This window comes from Gorilla gorilla, chromosome 4, assembly GCF_029281585.2.
Source record: "Gorilla gorilla gorilla isolate KB3781 chromosome 4, NHGRI_mGorGor1-v2.1_pri, whole genome shotgun sequence".
Classification (NCBI taxonomy): domain Eukaryota; kingdom Metazoa; phylum Chordata; class Mammalia; order Primates; family Hominidae; genus Gorilla; species Gorilla gorilla.
The window spans coordinates 83,336,086-83,353,118 of NC_073228.2; the positions used below are offsets into that span (position 1 = coordinate 83,336,086).

A 17,033-nucleotide genomic window follows, 5' to 3' on the forward strand; every position below is an offset into this window, starting at 1 on the left:
TATTAATCTGGTAATTTTGTTAAGAATAATGATAGCTAATATTCATGGAGAGCTTGTTATGAGCCACGTCCTATCCTAAATATCCTACTTGTTTTAACTTCATCCTCGCAACAAATATATGAGATGGATTCTAAAACTCTCTTCACTTAGAAACAACTGGGGCCTAGAGAGGAGATTTCTCTGTGCCATATGATGCTGTTTGGTAGCATTTTGCCCCCAGTAGTTTCTTTCAAAATTGGGGTCAGTCCTCTCAAACCCCCTTGGTGCTTTATCAACTAAGTTTATACCCTCTTCTGAATCCTTTGTTGTCATTTCAACAATGTTTACAGCATCCTCACCAGTAGAATCCATCTCAGGAAACCACTTTCTTTGCTCATCTGTTAAGATCAACTCCTCACCTGTTCGCGTTTTCTCATGAGCTTATTGCAATTCGGTCACATCTTCAGGCTGCACTTCTAATTCTAGTTTTCTTGCGAGTTCTGCCACATCTGCCGTTACTTTCTCCACTGAAGGCTTGAACCCCTCAAAGTCATCCAGGGTGGTTGGAATCAATTTCTTCCAAACTCCTGTTAATGTTGATATTCTGACCTCCTCATGAATGTTCTTAATGGTATCTAGAATGGTAACTCCTCTCCACAACGCTTTCCATTTACTTTGCACAGATCCATCAGAAGAATCACTATCTATGACAGCTTTAGCCTTACAAAATGTATTTCTTAACTAATAAGACTTGAAAGTCAAAATCACTCCTTGAACCACAGGCTTCACAATGCATGCTGTGTTGGCAGGCGTGAAAACAACATTCCTCTGCTTGTACATCTCCATCAGAGCTCTTGAGTAACCAGGTGTGTTGTCAAAAAGAAATAATATTTTGAAAGAATTCTTTTTTTTCTGAGCAGTAGGTCTCCACAGTGGGCTTCAAATATTCAGCAAATCATGCTGTAAACAGATGTCTTCCAGGCTTTGCTGTTAAGTGTACAGAGCACAGGCAGAGTAGATTGAACATAATTCTTAAGGGCTCTAGCATTTCTGGGATGGTAAACAAACAACGGCTTCAATTTAAAGTCACCAGCTATGTTAGCCCCTAAGAAGACAGTCAGCTGTCCTTTGAAGCTTTGAAGCCAGGCACTGACTTCTCGTTTCTAGGAGGATAGTCTTAAATGGCATCTTCCACCGGAAGGTGGAGGTTACAGTGAGCTGTGACTATGCCACTGCACTCCAGCCTGGGTGACAGAATGAGATCCTGTCTCAAAAAAAAAAACACACACACACAAAACAAACAAACAAACAATACCCCCAAAACCAGCTTCTTGCTTCTGTTGTCACATCTCTTACCTCTGACTTTGATCCTCCTGCTCCCTTTTATAGGACCTTTGTGATTACATTGGGACCACCTGTATAATCCAGGACAATCTCCCCATGCCAAAATTATTCATTTAATCACATCTGCAAAGTCCCTTCTACAACATATTCACAGTTTCCGGGGATTTGAATGTGGATGTTTCTGGGGGGTCGCCCACTGATAACCAGTATTATAAGTTTCTTGTAAATCCTTCCAGAGATATTTTATCTATAAATAAATAAATGCAAGTCCATAGCCTTCCCCTACCCACTTTTTATGCAAATGGCATTATTCCATATCGGTGCTCAGAGTTTTCCTCTTTTTCTTTTTTCTTTTCCGTCTTCTTTTTCTTTTCTTTTGAAAGCTACACAGAACTTATTCTATTATATGGAAATACCCTAATTTATTTCACCTTTTCCCTGTTGGAAGACTTTTAGGCTCCTTCCAATGCTTTGCTTTATAATCATTTGTGTTATAATGCTGCAATGAATAACCTTGTTTGTTGGATGATATTCAATTTAAAATCTCATTTTTCAGGACAGGCATAGTGGTTCATGCCTGAAATCCCGGCCCTTTGGGAGGCCAAGACAGAAGGATCACTTGAGCCCAGGTGTTCAAGACCAGCCCTGGCAACATATCGAGACCTGGTCTTTTCAAAAAAATTTGAAAATTAGTGGGGCATGGCTTGGTGGCCTGCACTTATTTGGTCTCAGCTGCTCGGGAGGCTGAGGTGGGAGGATTACTTGAGCACAGGAGGTGGAGGCTGCAGTGATCCATGATCACACTCCTCACTACACTCCAGCCTGGGCAACAGAGTGAGAACCCATCTCAAAATAAAATAAAGTAAAATAAAATAATCTTGGTTTTCAGAGATTGGGGGTGCCATTTAAGACATTTTGAAACCTCACAGAACTTTTTTGGGGAACTTGTTGCCTTGGAGATTAGCCTGCCCTGTCCTGCCCCCATGACCTGTACTTGGTCTTTCTCCCTCCTGGCTTCCTTAGTTAAGCCTTGTGTGTACTTGCGAGCCCATGTCCATCACTCTCTGCCTTCAATTCTAGATGCTGTGGTGTGAATACGCTTGAGTGGAGGCCGCATGCTTCCCAGGAGGGTGTGTATTTTCAGCGTTGTCTCTCATGATAGAATGAAAGGCTCTGGAGGGAATCACAGGCTGCCACAAACAGGCAAGGGGAAAAATCTTCCACAGACGTGTTTCAGGGACAACAGGCTTCCCAATCCTAGCCCATGCTGGCCCATAACTGGATCAGGCTGACTCTCCTTCCCCCACACCACTGGTGTAGACAGGGACAAGAAAGAGAAGTCAGAGACACAGAGAAGCTGTGATTTGCTTGAGGTCACCAAAGTATTTAATGGCAGAGTTCAGACCTGACCTGAGGGGCAAGAAAAGACACCCCCCTCAAATCCATGGGGAGCAGAGACTATCTGGATCAGATCTCAGATTGCCTGGGGCTTTCACGGTGCCAGGTGTATACACTGAGCTAGGATGGGTTTCCCAGGGTGCTGTGTGGTCACATAACTCAACAATACAGACCAGAAAGCAGTGACCAGTGGGCTGAATTTGGCTAGTGGGTGTTTTCTGTTTGGCCTGCACAGTGTTTATTTTAACTTGTTATTATAGGAAATTCAAACATGCAGAGAGAATTGTACCATCAACAACACACACCCATCACTCTGCTCCAACAATGAGCAACTCAGGCCTATCTTGCTTCATCCTATACCCTCCCTCGCTTGCTTCTCTTCCCACCTTCAGATATGTGGAAGCAAATCCAGAGATTTCATTCCATTGTAAATATTTCATTGTGTATCTCTACAATATGGGAATTTGGGGAGTTTCATTTGAGACAGGGTCTCGCTTTGTTGCCCAGGCTGGAGTGCAGTGGTGCAATCGTGGCTCACTACAGCCTCGACCTCCCAGGATCAAGTGATCCTCCCACCTCAGCCTCCCAAGTAACTGGGGTTAAAGGTGTGCACCACCACATCTGGCCAATTTTTTTATTTTTTGTAGAGATGGGGGTCCCACTATGTTGCCCAGGCTGGCCTAAAACTCCTGGGCTCAAGTGATTGTTTTACCTCAGCCTCCCAAAATGCTGGGATTATAGATGTAAGCCACTGTGCCCAGTCAGGAACTTTTACATAATCCTTTTTGACAAAAAATTTCCCCCAAGAAATTAGAAAGTTTAAAAAAAAAAAATTCAGGTTTCTGTCTCATCTTAAAAATTTGGAAGTTCTGCCAATACTAAGCCCAGACGGTAATCATTGGTTAGTGCTGAGTAGATATTGACTTTTTAGATTAGGGGTGTGACATCTACTTCGCCACAGTCCCCACCACTCCCTACCTGGCCATCTGACTCATACACATCACCTGCCTGGCTTCTTTAGGCATTTAATTTGTGTAGGAAATTGACCTAAAGGAGATATTAGAGAAGACATTAAAAACTTGAAGAATGTGAAAATCAGCCATGCGACAGAACTGTGCTTTAATGCAGGTTATAGAACCACACCGGATATGAGGCATTTCGGAATAAACTTTGAAAATTGGAAGTACCAGTTTGTGAATTTTGCTCAGAGAGACCAAGGTGGGGGGTGGGTGACAGTAGTGAAGCATCTCCTATGTGCCAGTCTCTTCTACCACAGGCTTTTTCTCACAAAATCATCAATCATATGCAGTAGGAGAAACACCTTCCTATTTTACAGATGAGGAAACCGAGGCAAAGAGAGGTGAAATAGGCTTCCCAAGGCCACTCAGGTCAGGAGCAGCAGAGTTAGGATTCAGACCTGGAGTCGGCCTGACTCCAAAACGACGCGTCCTCACCATGGCCCGTAGCCCCTTTAAAGAGGCGCGGCAGAGAGAATTTGACAAAGTGGTTGCCCATGGGCCTGGGATGGGTGGGGAAGCTACACTAGGGCTCGGGGCTGCAGAGGGCATCTGGGAAGAGGCTCTGCTGAAGGTGGTCAGGAGGGCAAAGGTCACGGTGGCCATTGTTATATGGTGGTGGGGAGAGGTGCATGCCTTCTTCTTGATCCTCTCTGGTGACCCTCTCGGTGGAACCTGCAGATCCTTGATGGGTCCCTTTGTTCCCTTGGGCCTCCTGAGGCCCCAGCCAGGGCGCTGGGCACTTTGCTGGGAGCTTGGCATGGGGTCCAGCAGCCCCCATTGCTACCTAGTTCCTTACCAGCCCAGGGTGTCTGCCTGCTACTTCCCTGCCTGGAAGGAAGGCCTTCCGCCTGGAGCATTCCTGGTGTGGCCTCCGCTGCCTCTCAGACTCTCACACAAGCTCAGCTCCCTGTCGCGTCCTCTCAGGGCCAGGATTCTCCTTATCACAAGCTTAGACTGTCTGAGTAACTAATTGGATTTGTGTCTGCCTCCACACAGGACCCTAAGACCCGTGGGGCTGAGACTCCTTCTGTCCTGGTCACAGCTGCACCCTAGCCCCTCGCATGGTGCGGTCACACCCAGGCCAGCCACTGACTAGCCCTGGAGGGGAGCAAACAGGAGGCTGGCCACCTGACTGAGGCCCCATGTCTTCTCCCTGCAGGCCGTCCCCTTTTCTGGGACTATCCAAGGGGGTCTCCAGGACGGACTTCAGATCACTGTCAATGGGGCCGTTCTCAGCTCCAGTGGAACCAGGTATGTGTATATGGATGGAAACGTTTCACTCCAGCCTCGTCCCTTAGTAAGGCCACTGTGCCTGTGAGCCTCGGTTAGTTCAAACAACAACATCCAAGCTCACGTGCCTGGCTCAGGGGAGACCCAATGCATCCCTAACCCATGCCACAGGACAGCACTCCACAGGCACAACCTGCACCCAGGGATGCCATTAACCTGGACTCCAGGATGAATGGGGCCCTGGGAGCTGAAGGTCTCAGGAGGGCGTGGGATGGTCAGAGTTGGATGATTATGTTCTGGGCTGAACCTTGCACACTGTGACTGAGAGTTGCAAAAATCAAACTTCCTCCATTTCCCTAACTGCTCTCATCCACTCTGAAGCTCTCCTTCTGCTGACATGAAAATATTGAAAATTGACATCCGAAGTAATTTGGTCTCTTTCGGTTTCAAGGCCTTTTCTGGAAACTACTAAGTCAATTCAAAATACTAACATTGTATCAGGGCTGTTTCCCACCCCTTCCTCCCTCCCAAGGTGGGCTGTCTGGGAACAGAGAGGAGCTCACGTGGCTTGTCAGTGGCTGGGAGGGCCCCCGACCCTCACGCAGGCCTGGCTGACCCCTGCCGAGGCATCCTGACTGGGTGGCACAGAGGTGTGCAGCTCTCTCCTGGTTTAGTGAGGGACCACGGGTGGCTGCCTGCTGAAGTCTGCGGGGCCCACAGAAGAGCCTCTGGACTCATGGCTCTCTCTCGGAAGCCTCTCTGCCTCAGTCCCAGCGGACCTCTCTTAAGACCTTCTGGGCCTCGTAGATCCCAGCTCAACCTCAGCTCGGCCACCTAGATTCTTGATGACCTCCTCCGCCATTGCCATCCTGCTGTCGGACTTCTCTGAGAGCCTGCAGTGCCCCCAGGAGATGCCAAGGGCAGGGAGGCCCTGATCCCCCTGAATCCTCCAACCAGGGGAATCAGAACCATGCCTCTGATCTTCCACCCCTTCCTCTTTCCCTCTCCCTCCGTTTCCCCCACCTCCCAGCACCAGGAGGGCTTCCCATTCCCATCCTGTTGCACAGAGACAGATCCTACCTCAGAGGGCCCTCTCCTCTCAGGAGCTTTCTGTCTCTCCCTTCCTTGGGGCAGGAATTTCCAAAGGGCCACAGGAATGAAGCTGAAGGACTCCAAAGGAAAAAAATACATGCAGTGATATTTCAAATGCAATCTTCTCCATTTATTCATTTAATTAATTAATTTTTTTTCTTTAGAGACAGGGACTTTTTTCTTTCACCCAGGCTGGGGTGCAGTGGTACGATCATAGCTCACTGCAGCCTCGACTTCCTGGGCTCAAGGGATCCTCCCATCTCATCCCCCAGAGCAGCTGGGACTATAGACATGCATCATGATGTCTAGCTAATTAAATATATATATATATATCTTTTTTTTTTTTTTTTTTTTTTAAGTAGAGATGAGATCTCGCTCTGTTGCTCAGGCTGGTCTTCAACTCCTGGGCTCAAGTGATCCACCCACCTTGGCGTCCCAAAGTGCTGTGATTACAGGCGTGAGGAACTGCGCCCGGCCCCGATTTCACATGCTCTTTACATTTGTTCTCTTCTTTCGCACTTAATCAGGCATGTGCTGGCCTCCAACAAGTGTCCACTGGCACAGAAGGCTCTCTCTTCTAGGTGTGCTTAACAACTTCCGTCTTTGTTACCAACTGGTAATCACTTTCCAGGACCTATGCTTCTTGTTTGCTAACGCCAGCACTTTCCCTTAGCCATTTGCTACTTATGTTTAGAAAATCGTGCTGTAAAGGCAAAATGCAATAATTGCACAAAAACACATTGGATCCAAATTAGAGAAACAAAAAGGATGCCAACCAAGCAGTCTCTGCCACGCAGGTTGTATGCAAGATCCCAGACAAACACAGGGCAGAGGCACCGAGGCCCTCCTGTGCCTGTCACTGGCAATAATCCATGCCACAGAAGACTATTTGCTTTTCCTGGGCCTAGGTTTGCTGTGGACTTTCAGACGGGCTTCAGTGGAAACGACATTGCCTTCCACTTCAACCCTCGGTTTGAAGACGGAGGGTATGTGGTGTGCAACACGAGGCAGAAAGGAAGATGGGGGCCCGAGGAGAGGAAGATGCACATGCCCTTCCAGAACGGGATGCCCTTTGACCTCTGCTTCCTGGTGCAGAGCTCAGATTTCAAGGTGAGCAGGAATCCCCTCCCCACCTCTCGCCCACAGGACTCCCAGCCCTATCAGGTGAATGTGAATGGCCTTTTAAGTAACCACTTTAATTGACATTCAGCCAGAGTGACACCACCATACAGATAACATGACCATTTCCTTGTAAGGGTGTTACCCATGGCTGTGTAGTCTCCTTACGCACCTTCACCTGAATCTACAGGTGCGCCTCCTGCTTCTTTTACTCTGAAAATAAGAACTAGAGGAGTCATCACGTTGCTGTTAGGTGTTGTGTGTCTTTGAATTCCAAGCTCATTCCATTCCTCTGCTATCACCATACCTCCTCTCCAGGTCCCTGGTAACATTTATTTTTCAGCGACATTGTTCCAGCCTTTATCCAGAGTCTATTACGGTTATAGTTCTGTAAGCACATTGCAAATTACCTTTGCAAGCACAGTAGGTCTCTGGGCTTGAGAAGCCGGTGGGTAAGTCAGTCTGAATATGCTTATCTGAGATAAGGATGTTCCCATCCATTCAGTATGCAACCCGATGTCACCTCTCCTCTGCTCTCCGTGAGCATTTTATGCATATTTAAATAATACCCCTGCAGTCCTAAAAAGGAATGAGATCATGTCCTTTACAGGAACATGGATGGAGCTGGAAGCCGTTGCAGGAGCAGAAAACCAAACACTGCATGTTCTCACTTATAAGTAGGAGCTGAATGATGAGAACACATGGGCACAAGGGGGGAAACAACACACACTGGGGCCTGGTCAGGGACGGAGAGCATCAGGAAGATTAGCTAATGGATGCTGGGCTTGATACCAAGGTGAAGGGTTGATCTGTGCAGCAAAACACCGTGGCAAACATTTACCTAGTTAACAAACCTGCAGATCCTATACTCATACCCTGGAACTGAAAATAAAAGTTGAAGGGGCTGGGCACGGCGGCGGCTCACCCTTATAATCCAAGCACTTTGGGAGGGTGAGGAGGACAGATCGCTTGAGGTCAGGAGTTCAAGACCTGCCTGGCCAACATGGTGAAATCCCGTCTCTACTAAAAATACAAACATTAGCTTCGTGTGGTGGTGGATGCCTGTAATCCCAGCTACTCTGGAGGCTGAGGCAGGAGAATCGCTTGAACCACTGCACTGCAGCCTGGCTGACAGAGTGACACTCTATCTCAAAAAAAAAAAAAAAAAAAAAAGTTGAAGGAAAAATAAATAATAAATAAAATGAAACCCCAGGAAATTCAGTTTGGTTCCTGAGCATGGGCTCTTTCTGGAACAATATGGCCTCCTAACCAGGCTGGAACTCGAGGCGTGAGAAGAAAGGAGCAGGAAACAACCAGAAGAATGGAGAGCCCGACTGGAGCCCAGTAGATACTCCGGTTGATGCACTTCGGGCCACACACACGTCCCTGTAACTGGCCCCACACTGAAGACCAGACTCAGGTCTTCATTTTCTAGGAGGAGGGACCAGGAGCTCAGGGGTGGTCCCCATCCCGGCCTGGGGCGCCTCCCCCGAAATACGTGCTCTGCTCTGGCAGATGATGGTGAACGGGAGCCTCTTCGTGCAGTACTTCCACCACGTGCCCTTCCACCGTGTGGACACCATCTCTGTCAATGGCTCTGTGCAGCTGTCCTACATCAGCTTCCAGGTCAGACTGTCCACCTGGCACCGGTCCCAGGGGCTGGGATGCAGGGCCCCGTGTAGCTGTGCTTAGGCCCAGCTGGGTGGACCCAAGCCAATCTCCTACCCAGGTCACTCTGGGGACAACCTCTGCTTCCCTGTCCCAGTACCTGCCCGCCCCTTCTCCTCTGTCACTCTGCCCCTCCTTCGGTGTCACTGTCTCTGTCTGGAACACCTGCCTTGGTCTCCCAGACTCCTCAGCTGCCCCTTTCTCTTCATCCCTCAGTTTCCATCCTGGTAAGGAGGGCATATTGTTCTAGAAAGAGCCCAGGCTCAAGAACCAAACTGAATCCAGTTCAGATTCCCAGCTCTGCCATTCATCATCTGTGGGATCTTAGACAAGCAACTTTGCCTCTCTCAGCCTCAGTTTCATCATCTGTAGAATGAGCATGAGCATGGTCATTGCCTGCCCCCCATGGGTGGTTGTGTGATTCAGTGAGGAGACAGATATCAGAGGTCACACAGTGGCGCCCCTGGGCCCACACCAGGGTCTGTTTGACCTCTGTGTTTTAAAAACTTTGAATGCGTTGCCAACATCTAAAAGGTCAGGAGACCCAGGTATGGTGGTGGAGGTCTGCAATCCTGGTTACTAAAGAGGCTGAGGCAGGAGAATCGCTTGAGCCCAGGAATTAGAGTTCTGCCTGAGCAACATAGCAAGACCCCATCTCTAAAATCTTTTTTTTTTGAATAATAAAATAAAATAAATAAAACTAAAGAAGGTCAGGAGATACCAATACCACGTGAAAAATGGGAAGATTAGGGTATGCTGGGCCCACATTCCCACAGGGCACCGGCAGCTGGATGGGAGCTGCTGTTACCCTTTTGGCATTCGAGGGAGCTCCCTGAGATGAGCGAAGTGCACAGTAGCCCCGCAGCAAATCTGGGCTCCTCACCCTTTGGTCCTCATCTCTCATTCCCTCCTTCCCTGACTCTCTCCCCTGCGGGTGGAAGGGGAGGGAAGAGCTGGAGGGAGACTGTCCCCCTGCGCTGCTCACCGAAGCCTGGCCCTTTCCGCTCCCGCCTCCGTGTGGCCCTAACCCCCTTGCTGCATCCCCCTGCCTGCCTGTCCTCTGCCTCCTACCCCTGCATCTGCCTTTCGGCTTCTCCTTGGCTCTATTAATGCTTCTCCTCACCGGCCGGTGCCTTTTGTTTTAACAGAATCCCCGCGCAGTCCCCGTTCAGCCTGCCTTCTCCACGGTGCCGTTCTCCCAGCCTGTCTGTTTCCCACCCAGGCCCAGGGGGCGCAGACAAAAAGTGAGTTCAACACAGAGGCCCTGGGTGGCTGAGCAGACAGCAGGAAGGACCGAGGGTTTGAGAGGCTGGCCCCAGCCAGCAGGCCACCAGGGCCTATAGGCCACATCTTGCCCACTCAAGAGTTCCCTGTCTCTGTCTGCTGGGCACCCAGAGCCGGGGACCTGGGTGTTGCCCTGGATTCTTCACTCCCCCTTCTTTATGTCTCTCCAAGGCACCAACATATCTCCCTCCCAAAGCCACCGATGTGGCCCAGGCCTCTGGGATTCCTCACCATGACTACAGGGGTCCAGTTCCCCACCACCCACACCCAACCGCTGCCACAGTGACCTTCTTATAAGCAAATCTGATCACACTCTCTCCCTTCTTAAAAATCTTAAAAGTCCCCAGCCCTTCAAACAAAGCCCAAATTCCCCAGCAGGGCATACGAATTCCTCCCCAGTCTGGCCCCAGTCCACCTCCTTGCCTCACCCCCAACCCACGAAGCTCATGCAACCTCCACGGCTCACTCAAGGCCCTCTCGGGCCACCATGCTTTTGCATATGCTGTCCCTGGTCCCGGAAGCACCCTCTGCCAGCCTGCCCCCAGCACACGCCTAATCGCCCTTCCATGCTCTGCCAAAGTGTCGCTCCTCTGGGAGTCCTCCCTGCCCAGAATATTGTTGGATGCTCCCCCCATGCCCCCACGGAGTCTGTACATATCTGTGCCATGCCAGTTCACAGCACCCCATTGTAACTGTTTGCGTGTCTGTCCCTGTCACTCCACCCCCATCTCCCTATGCCCATGAGGCCCCAGAGGGCTGGGACTGTGGGTCGTTCATTTGCACAGTGCCTGGCACTCACTAGGGACTCGAAGAATGAATGAATGTGGAATGTGGTTTTCGCAGCCAGGGAGAATGGGATACCAGCCAGGGCAAGAACAGTCTACTGGGTGGGGCAGGATCCACGACAAGGAGGTGAGCAGCCCTTCCTCTGGCCACTCAAGCAGTGGGGACTGGGAGGAGGGGCGCTTTGTCTATGTAGCCTTTTTATGGCCCATGATGGTACAGACAGTGCACCTGCCACGCTGACTTCAGGACTGGTGGAGCCCCAGGGAACATTTGCAGGGCAGCCAAACTTTGACCCTGGCCCTGGCGCTGGCCCTGGCCCTAGGGATGACAGAAAGTGTGCTGGATACAGTCAGACAGAACTGGCTGCCATTTTGGATTTGATCCCTTCCACCTGGGCAAGCTTGGGCAAGTTGCTTAATCTTTCTGAGCCTCATTGCCTCACCAGGGACACAGGAGCTGAGGCTGCTTCCCTCTTTGGAAAGCACTGAAGCCCAGGACTCGGCCCACAATAGGCCTTCAACAAATACCACTTCTCACCTTACGGGTGAAATATGGCACCGGAAGTAATGCTCTTGGCTGTGGGAGCTACAGAAAGCAATGAGGTCTCTATCAAACCCAGCCTCCTGTCTCTCGAGAGGAACCAGTGGGGATACCCTACCCCTCAACCCCAAAGCCCTGTGCACCTGAGGGTAAAAATCTGGGTGCCACGGGCTCAGGAAGGCTTGCTTGGGAGCAAGAGGGAGGTGGGTGTGTCTGGGGAGGCATTTCTGAGCACAAGAGCCTCCCTGGAGTTCTGCCATCGTCTCTCCCCATTCTGTGGTGCCCGCAATAACCACCGTTCTGACTCTCCTCACCCCTCCAGCCTCCCAGCATGCGGCCTGCCAACCCAGCTCCCATTGTAAGTCTCTTGCTTTCTTTTTGGATCCTCTTGATTTTGGCTCTTCTTCTGGGCTAATGGAGGATGCAGGGCCAGGCATTGGGCCTCTCCCATCGGGAGTGGGGAGGGCAGAGGCCAGGCCCTTGACCATCTACCCGGCCTGGCGAGGTTGGTGGGTGAATGTGGTTGGCTGGCCGTGATGGAACAACCTGAGTTGCCACTCCATGGGCAGCCACGGAAGACCATGCCCTACATTCACTTCTCTCACCTGCAAAGGGAGGCTAGGCTGAGAGACGTTTCCCCGAGAGGAAAGATGGGCCAGAGCCACCAGCGTCCCCATCTGTCTTCTCTAGGGTTCTAACCTTTGCCCCTCCCTCATCCCCTGGACCCACCCTCCCTGGGGTCTGTGGGGCCACTGGGCTGGTTATGCCCCTGGAGGGTGCCTGCCGTGTGGCACCCTCTGGTGGGAACTGGGGTGGTCTTTACTCAGGAGAGCCTGGGTGAGACCTGGTTTCTTTCTTCCAGACCCAGACAGTCATCCACACGGTGCAGAGTGCCTCTGGACAGATGTTCTCTGTAAGTCTTCAAGTTTTGATCAGTTCACAGCTGCACAGTGCCCTCCTTCCCCAAGAACTAAACTCCCTAGAGCCCTAGAGTTGGGAAGAAAGCGGTTTAGCAAGGAGGGTGGGGACATCTGGGGCTGAGTCCTTGGCTCAGGTGACATGTGGTTAAAACTATCCTTGGGACAGCAGAGATTCTGGATTTATCCAGTGGTGAAAGAGGCAGGTTCCCTAGAGACTGGAAGGGAAACTGGTCCTTCTGTCACCAAGTGGGGAGTGCAGTGGCCCCAGCACCCGGATGTAAGGTTCCTGGCCCTGCCTCCTGGGTCCCCGGGATGTCACTACAGATCACAGGCTTAAGCTCTTCTCCTGCTGGTGCAAATCAGGCCGGGAACTTAGCATTAGTGGGGCTGCCTGCGGAGGGCCTGAGGGGCAGGTGACCATGGTGGGGTCTGGGAACACGGCAGGAAGTTCCAGGAAGGCTAACATGAAAACGGAGGTTTACGGGAGAGTCCAAGGGCCAAAGGCTCATGAGGTCAGCCTCACAGGGGAGCCCCCTCTAGAATGCGTGGGTGCGCGTGGGTGAGTGCTCGCGCACACACGCGCTCTCCCATTGAATTTCCTGGTTTCTTTTCAGCAGACTCCCGCCATCCCACCTATGATGTACCCCCACCCTGCCTATGTAAGTGGTTTCTCAGGGAGGGCAGAGGTTCTGTTTGTGGTGGGCAGGCTAGGGATGAAGGGCCGCTGCGGGGGGATCCGCTGGCCTTGAAAAATTAAAAGCGAAGGGCTTTCAAAATGGTAAGCTGAAGGGCTTCAAAGCGTCCCAGTGAATTAGAAGACTGTGGAGAGGAGCTTTCAACCTTAAAACTGTCGTGTCAACGTGAGCACATTGCATGGCCCTCCCTTTTCACCCCACAAGTCTTTCTTTCTGTGTTTGGCCAAATTTCCTTTCATGACACTAATCTAAGCCCATTAATTTGAGGAGCACTGGAAAGTTTTCCTTTGGCTTTTATGGAACCAAGTAAAGATATCGTGGGCTTCTTCTCAGCTGACAGCCTAAATTCATGGGAACTGGTACAATCTTCCCCTTCCATGTGGCGGCTGCCCTGGCTGCCACTGGCTGACCTGTCCCCCTCCTTCTGACAGCCGATGCCTTTCATCACCACCATTCCGGGAGGGCTGTACCCATCCAAGTCCATCATCCTGTCAGGCACTGTCCTGCCCAGTGCTCAGAGGTAAGCCAAAGGCTCCAGTGACCTCTGGGAAGAGAGAGCCCTTCAAGGTCATTCCAGCCATTCCCCTGGCTTTTGGCAGGCTGGGGATGATGGGGAGGAAATGGGGCTCAGAACTCAGCGGACAAAGGTCCAAGTAGGCTGCCCACCCCAGGTTCCACATCAACCTGTGCTCTGGGAGCCACATCGCCTTCCACATGAACCCCCGTTTTGATGAGAATGCTGTGGTCCGTAACACCCAGATCAACAACTCTTGGGGGTCTGAGGAGCGAAGTCTGCCCCGAAAAATGCCCTTCGTCCGAGGCCAGAGCTTCTCGGTAAGGCGCCGCAGCCTGGAGCTTGAAGAGGCTCCTATGGGTACACGGGGAGGGGGTAAAGGAGGTCTGGGGTACCTTGAACAGGATGGGAGCTGATGCCTCTGGGATGAGGGCCCAGAAGAAAAGGTGGCCAAAAAATTATTGTCATTATTATTATTAATTATTACTGTCCTGCATGAAGGAAGTGTTGGGATCTGCTTTTTTAGATGAGGAAAGAAACTCACAAGTGCAGGTTACTTGCTTGCGGTCACACAGTCAGTAAGTGTCAAATCAGACCCAAGAAGGAGGTGTTATTCATTTCTTCACTGACTCATTCAACGATTTCACTGTCGCCCGCTTTGTGCAGGAAGCACTCCACATGCTGGGAGCACAGTCATGAAGCAGACAGATAGGGTCCTTCCTCCAGAGAGTTTACAATTTAGCTGGGGGAAGGAACAAGGAAACTAAAGCATGAACAGACTGTTGCAGATAACAACAGTGCCACGCAGAAAGCAAAACAGAGCGATGAGATAGAGCGAGCCTGGGAGGGGCAGCTAGGGCCAACATGCAGAGGTGTGGGTGTGGCCTCTCCAGGAACAGCAGCAGGCGTGCTCCGCCCTGACTACACATTCAAATCACCCAGAGAGCTTACAAAGAAAATATAGGTGCTGGGACCCCAGCCCAGGCCAATGAGGTGGTCAGCCTGGGCATTTGTATTTTTAAAATATGCCTGAAGTGATTACACTCTGCAATCAGAGTTGAAAATGACTGATGTAGGGCTTTGCAGCCATGGAGCCAGGTAGCAACATTCTTTGATTTGTGGACAGCTGTGTGACCTCGGGCAAGTGACTTAGCTACTCTGTGCTTCAGTTTCCTCATCTACAAAATGGAGCTAATAATCATATGAATCTCCTAGAGCTGTAAGAATGGAATGAGGCAGTATCTGTAGCACGCTTAGGACAGTGCCTTACACATGGCATGTGTGATAGGAGTGTCAGCTATTGCAAAGGGCAGGAGGTTTTAACATTTGTACCCTGACTGCCTCATGGAGAAGGCATTGGGGTGGAAAAGACAAGTTAGGAGGCTGATGCTGCAGGAGCCCAGGCCCAGAGCACTCCTGTGTGCTGGGTCCGAGGGATACAGATGGCACAGGCCAGTGCTCCTGTCCCTGATGTCGTGGGAACAGTATTCTAGGCCAGGGAACAGTACAGGGGAAGGAGCACGCACAGCCTGTTTAGTGAAGAGCCGGTCGCTCAGTGGGGATAGAGTGCAGGTGAGGGGCTTATTAACAACTGAGGAGGGAGGGAGGGAGGGAGAGAGGAGGCTGCAGTGAGGGTGGAGGACTTCCCAAGTGTAGTGCAAACGGCATAATCTCTGCACAGGTGTGGATCTTGTGTGAAGCTCACTGCCTCAAGGTGGCCGTGGATGGTCAGCACGTGTTTGAATACTACCATCGCCTGAGGAACCTGCCCACCATCAACAAACTGGAAGTGGGTGGCGACATCCAGCTGACCCACGTGCAGACATAGGCGGCTCCCTGGCCCTGGGGCCGGGGGCTGGGGTGTGGGGCAGTCTGGGTCCTCTCATCATCCCCACTTCCCAGGCCCAGCCTTTCCAACCGTGCCTAGGATCTGGGCTTTAATGCAGAGGCCATGTCCTTATCTGGTCCTGCTTCTGGCTACAGCCACCCTGGAATCGAGAAGGCAGCTGACTGGGATTGCCTTCCTCAGCTGCAGCAGCACCTGGGGCGCCAGCTGCTGGAATCCTACAATCCCAGAAGGCGGGCACAGCCAGGGAGAGGGGAGGAGTGGGCAGTGAAGATGAAGCCACATGCTCAGTCCCCTCCCATCCCCCACGCAGCTCCACCCCAGTCTCAAGCCACCAGCTGTCTGCTCCTGGTGGGAGATGGCCTCCTCAGCCCCTCCTCTCTGACCTTTAACCTCACTCTCACCTTGCACCCTGCACCAACCCTTCACCCCTCCTGGAAAGCAGGCCTGATGGCTTCCCACTGGCCTCCACCAACTGACCAGAGTGTTCTCTTCAGGGGACTGGCTCCTTTCCCAGTGTCCTTAAAATAAAGAAATGAAAATGCTTGTTGGCACATTCATGTGGGTTGACTGTGGCTTCTTTAATTCATTTGGAGACATTTTGGAATCTGTGGAATCAGGCGGAGGGGCTGCTGAGAGGAGTGGGATGGGAGAGCATGGACTCCCTTTGGGCAGGGGGTCCTGACCTCACACCTCCTAAATAAAAAAGGATTAATGGCCGGGTATGCTGGCTCACGCCTGTAATCCCAGCACTTTGGGAGGCTGAGGCAGGTGGATCACCTGAGGTTGGGAGCTCGTGACTTGCCTGTCCAACATGAAGAAACCCCATCTCTACTAAAAATACAAAATTAGCCAGGCGTGGTGGTGCACACCTGTAATTCCGTCTACCTGGGAGGCTGAGGCAGGAGAATGGCTTGAACCTGGGAGGTGGAGGTTGCAGTGAGCCACGATTGCACCATTGCACTCCAGCCTGGGCAACAAGAGTGAAACTCTGTCTCAAAAACAAACAAACAAACAAAAAAATGAAAAACGAGCTGGGCATGGTGGTGGTGGCGGTGGGTATCTGTAGTCCCAGTTACTTGGGAGGCTGAGACACAAGAATCACTTTAACCCGGGAGGCAGAGGTTGCAGTGAGCCGAGACTGCACCACTGCACTCCAGCCTGGGTAACAGAGCAAGGCTCTGTCAAAAAAAAAAAAAAGGAAGCCAATGCATGGGCTCCTCTGGTGGCCACAGGGTCTAGAATTATCAGGTCTCAGGGATGACTTTACCAGGGCAGTGTGGAAGGGAAATGTGGGGTTGAAGCCCCCACACAGAGCCCCCACTGGGCCAGTGTCTAGGGGAGCTATGAGAAGAGAGCCACCGTCCCATGAGGGTGTTGGAGAAAGCAGGCTGGGGCTCTAGTCTTTTGGGCAGGAGTCTCGGACACAGGAAAGGTGGTAATGGGGGACCCCAGGAAACAGCCCCATGCCTCCGAGATGGGAGATGGGCTGGGGCAGAGCCTGTGAGGGCCACAGCAGGGCCAGAGCTGGCTCCTCGGACCTGGCATCCCAGCGGGAGGAGGTGTCTTGGGGAAGGGGTGTCAGGAGAGGCCGACCCG

At 51.4% G+C, this 17,033-nt stretch overlaps 1 protein-coding gene across 1 annotated transcript; it reads left to right on the forward strand.

The window, feature by feature from the left end:
- Positions 1-4,176: 4,176 nt before the first annotated feature.
- Positions 4,177-15,500, forward strand: LOC115934577 (galectin-9B). The gene is made up of 11 exons (XM_063705972.1): positions 4,177-4,314; positions 4,900-4,991; positions 6,971-7,172; positions 8,697-8,807; positions 9,998-10,093; positions 11,782-11,817; positions 12,322-12,372; positions 12,994-13,038; positions 13,506-13,594; positions 13,746-13,908; positions 15,270-15,500. Exons 1-11 carry the CDS (start codon positions 4,177-4,179, stop codon positions 15,414-15,416), a joined length of 1,170 nt encoding a protein of 389 aa, XP_063562042.1. The 3' UTR covers positions 15,417-15,500.
- Positions 15,501-17,033: the final 1,533 nt, after the last annotated feature.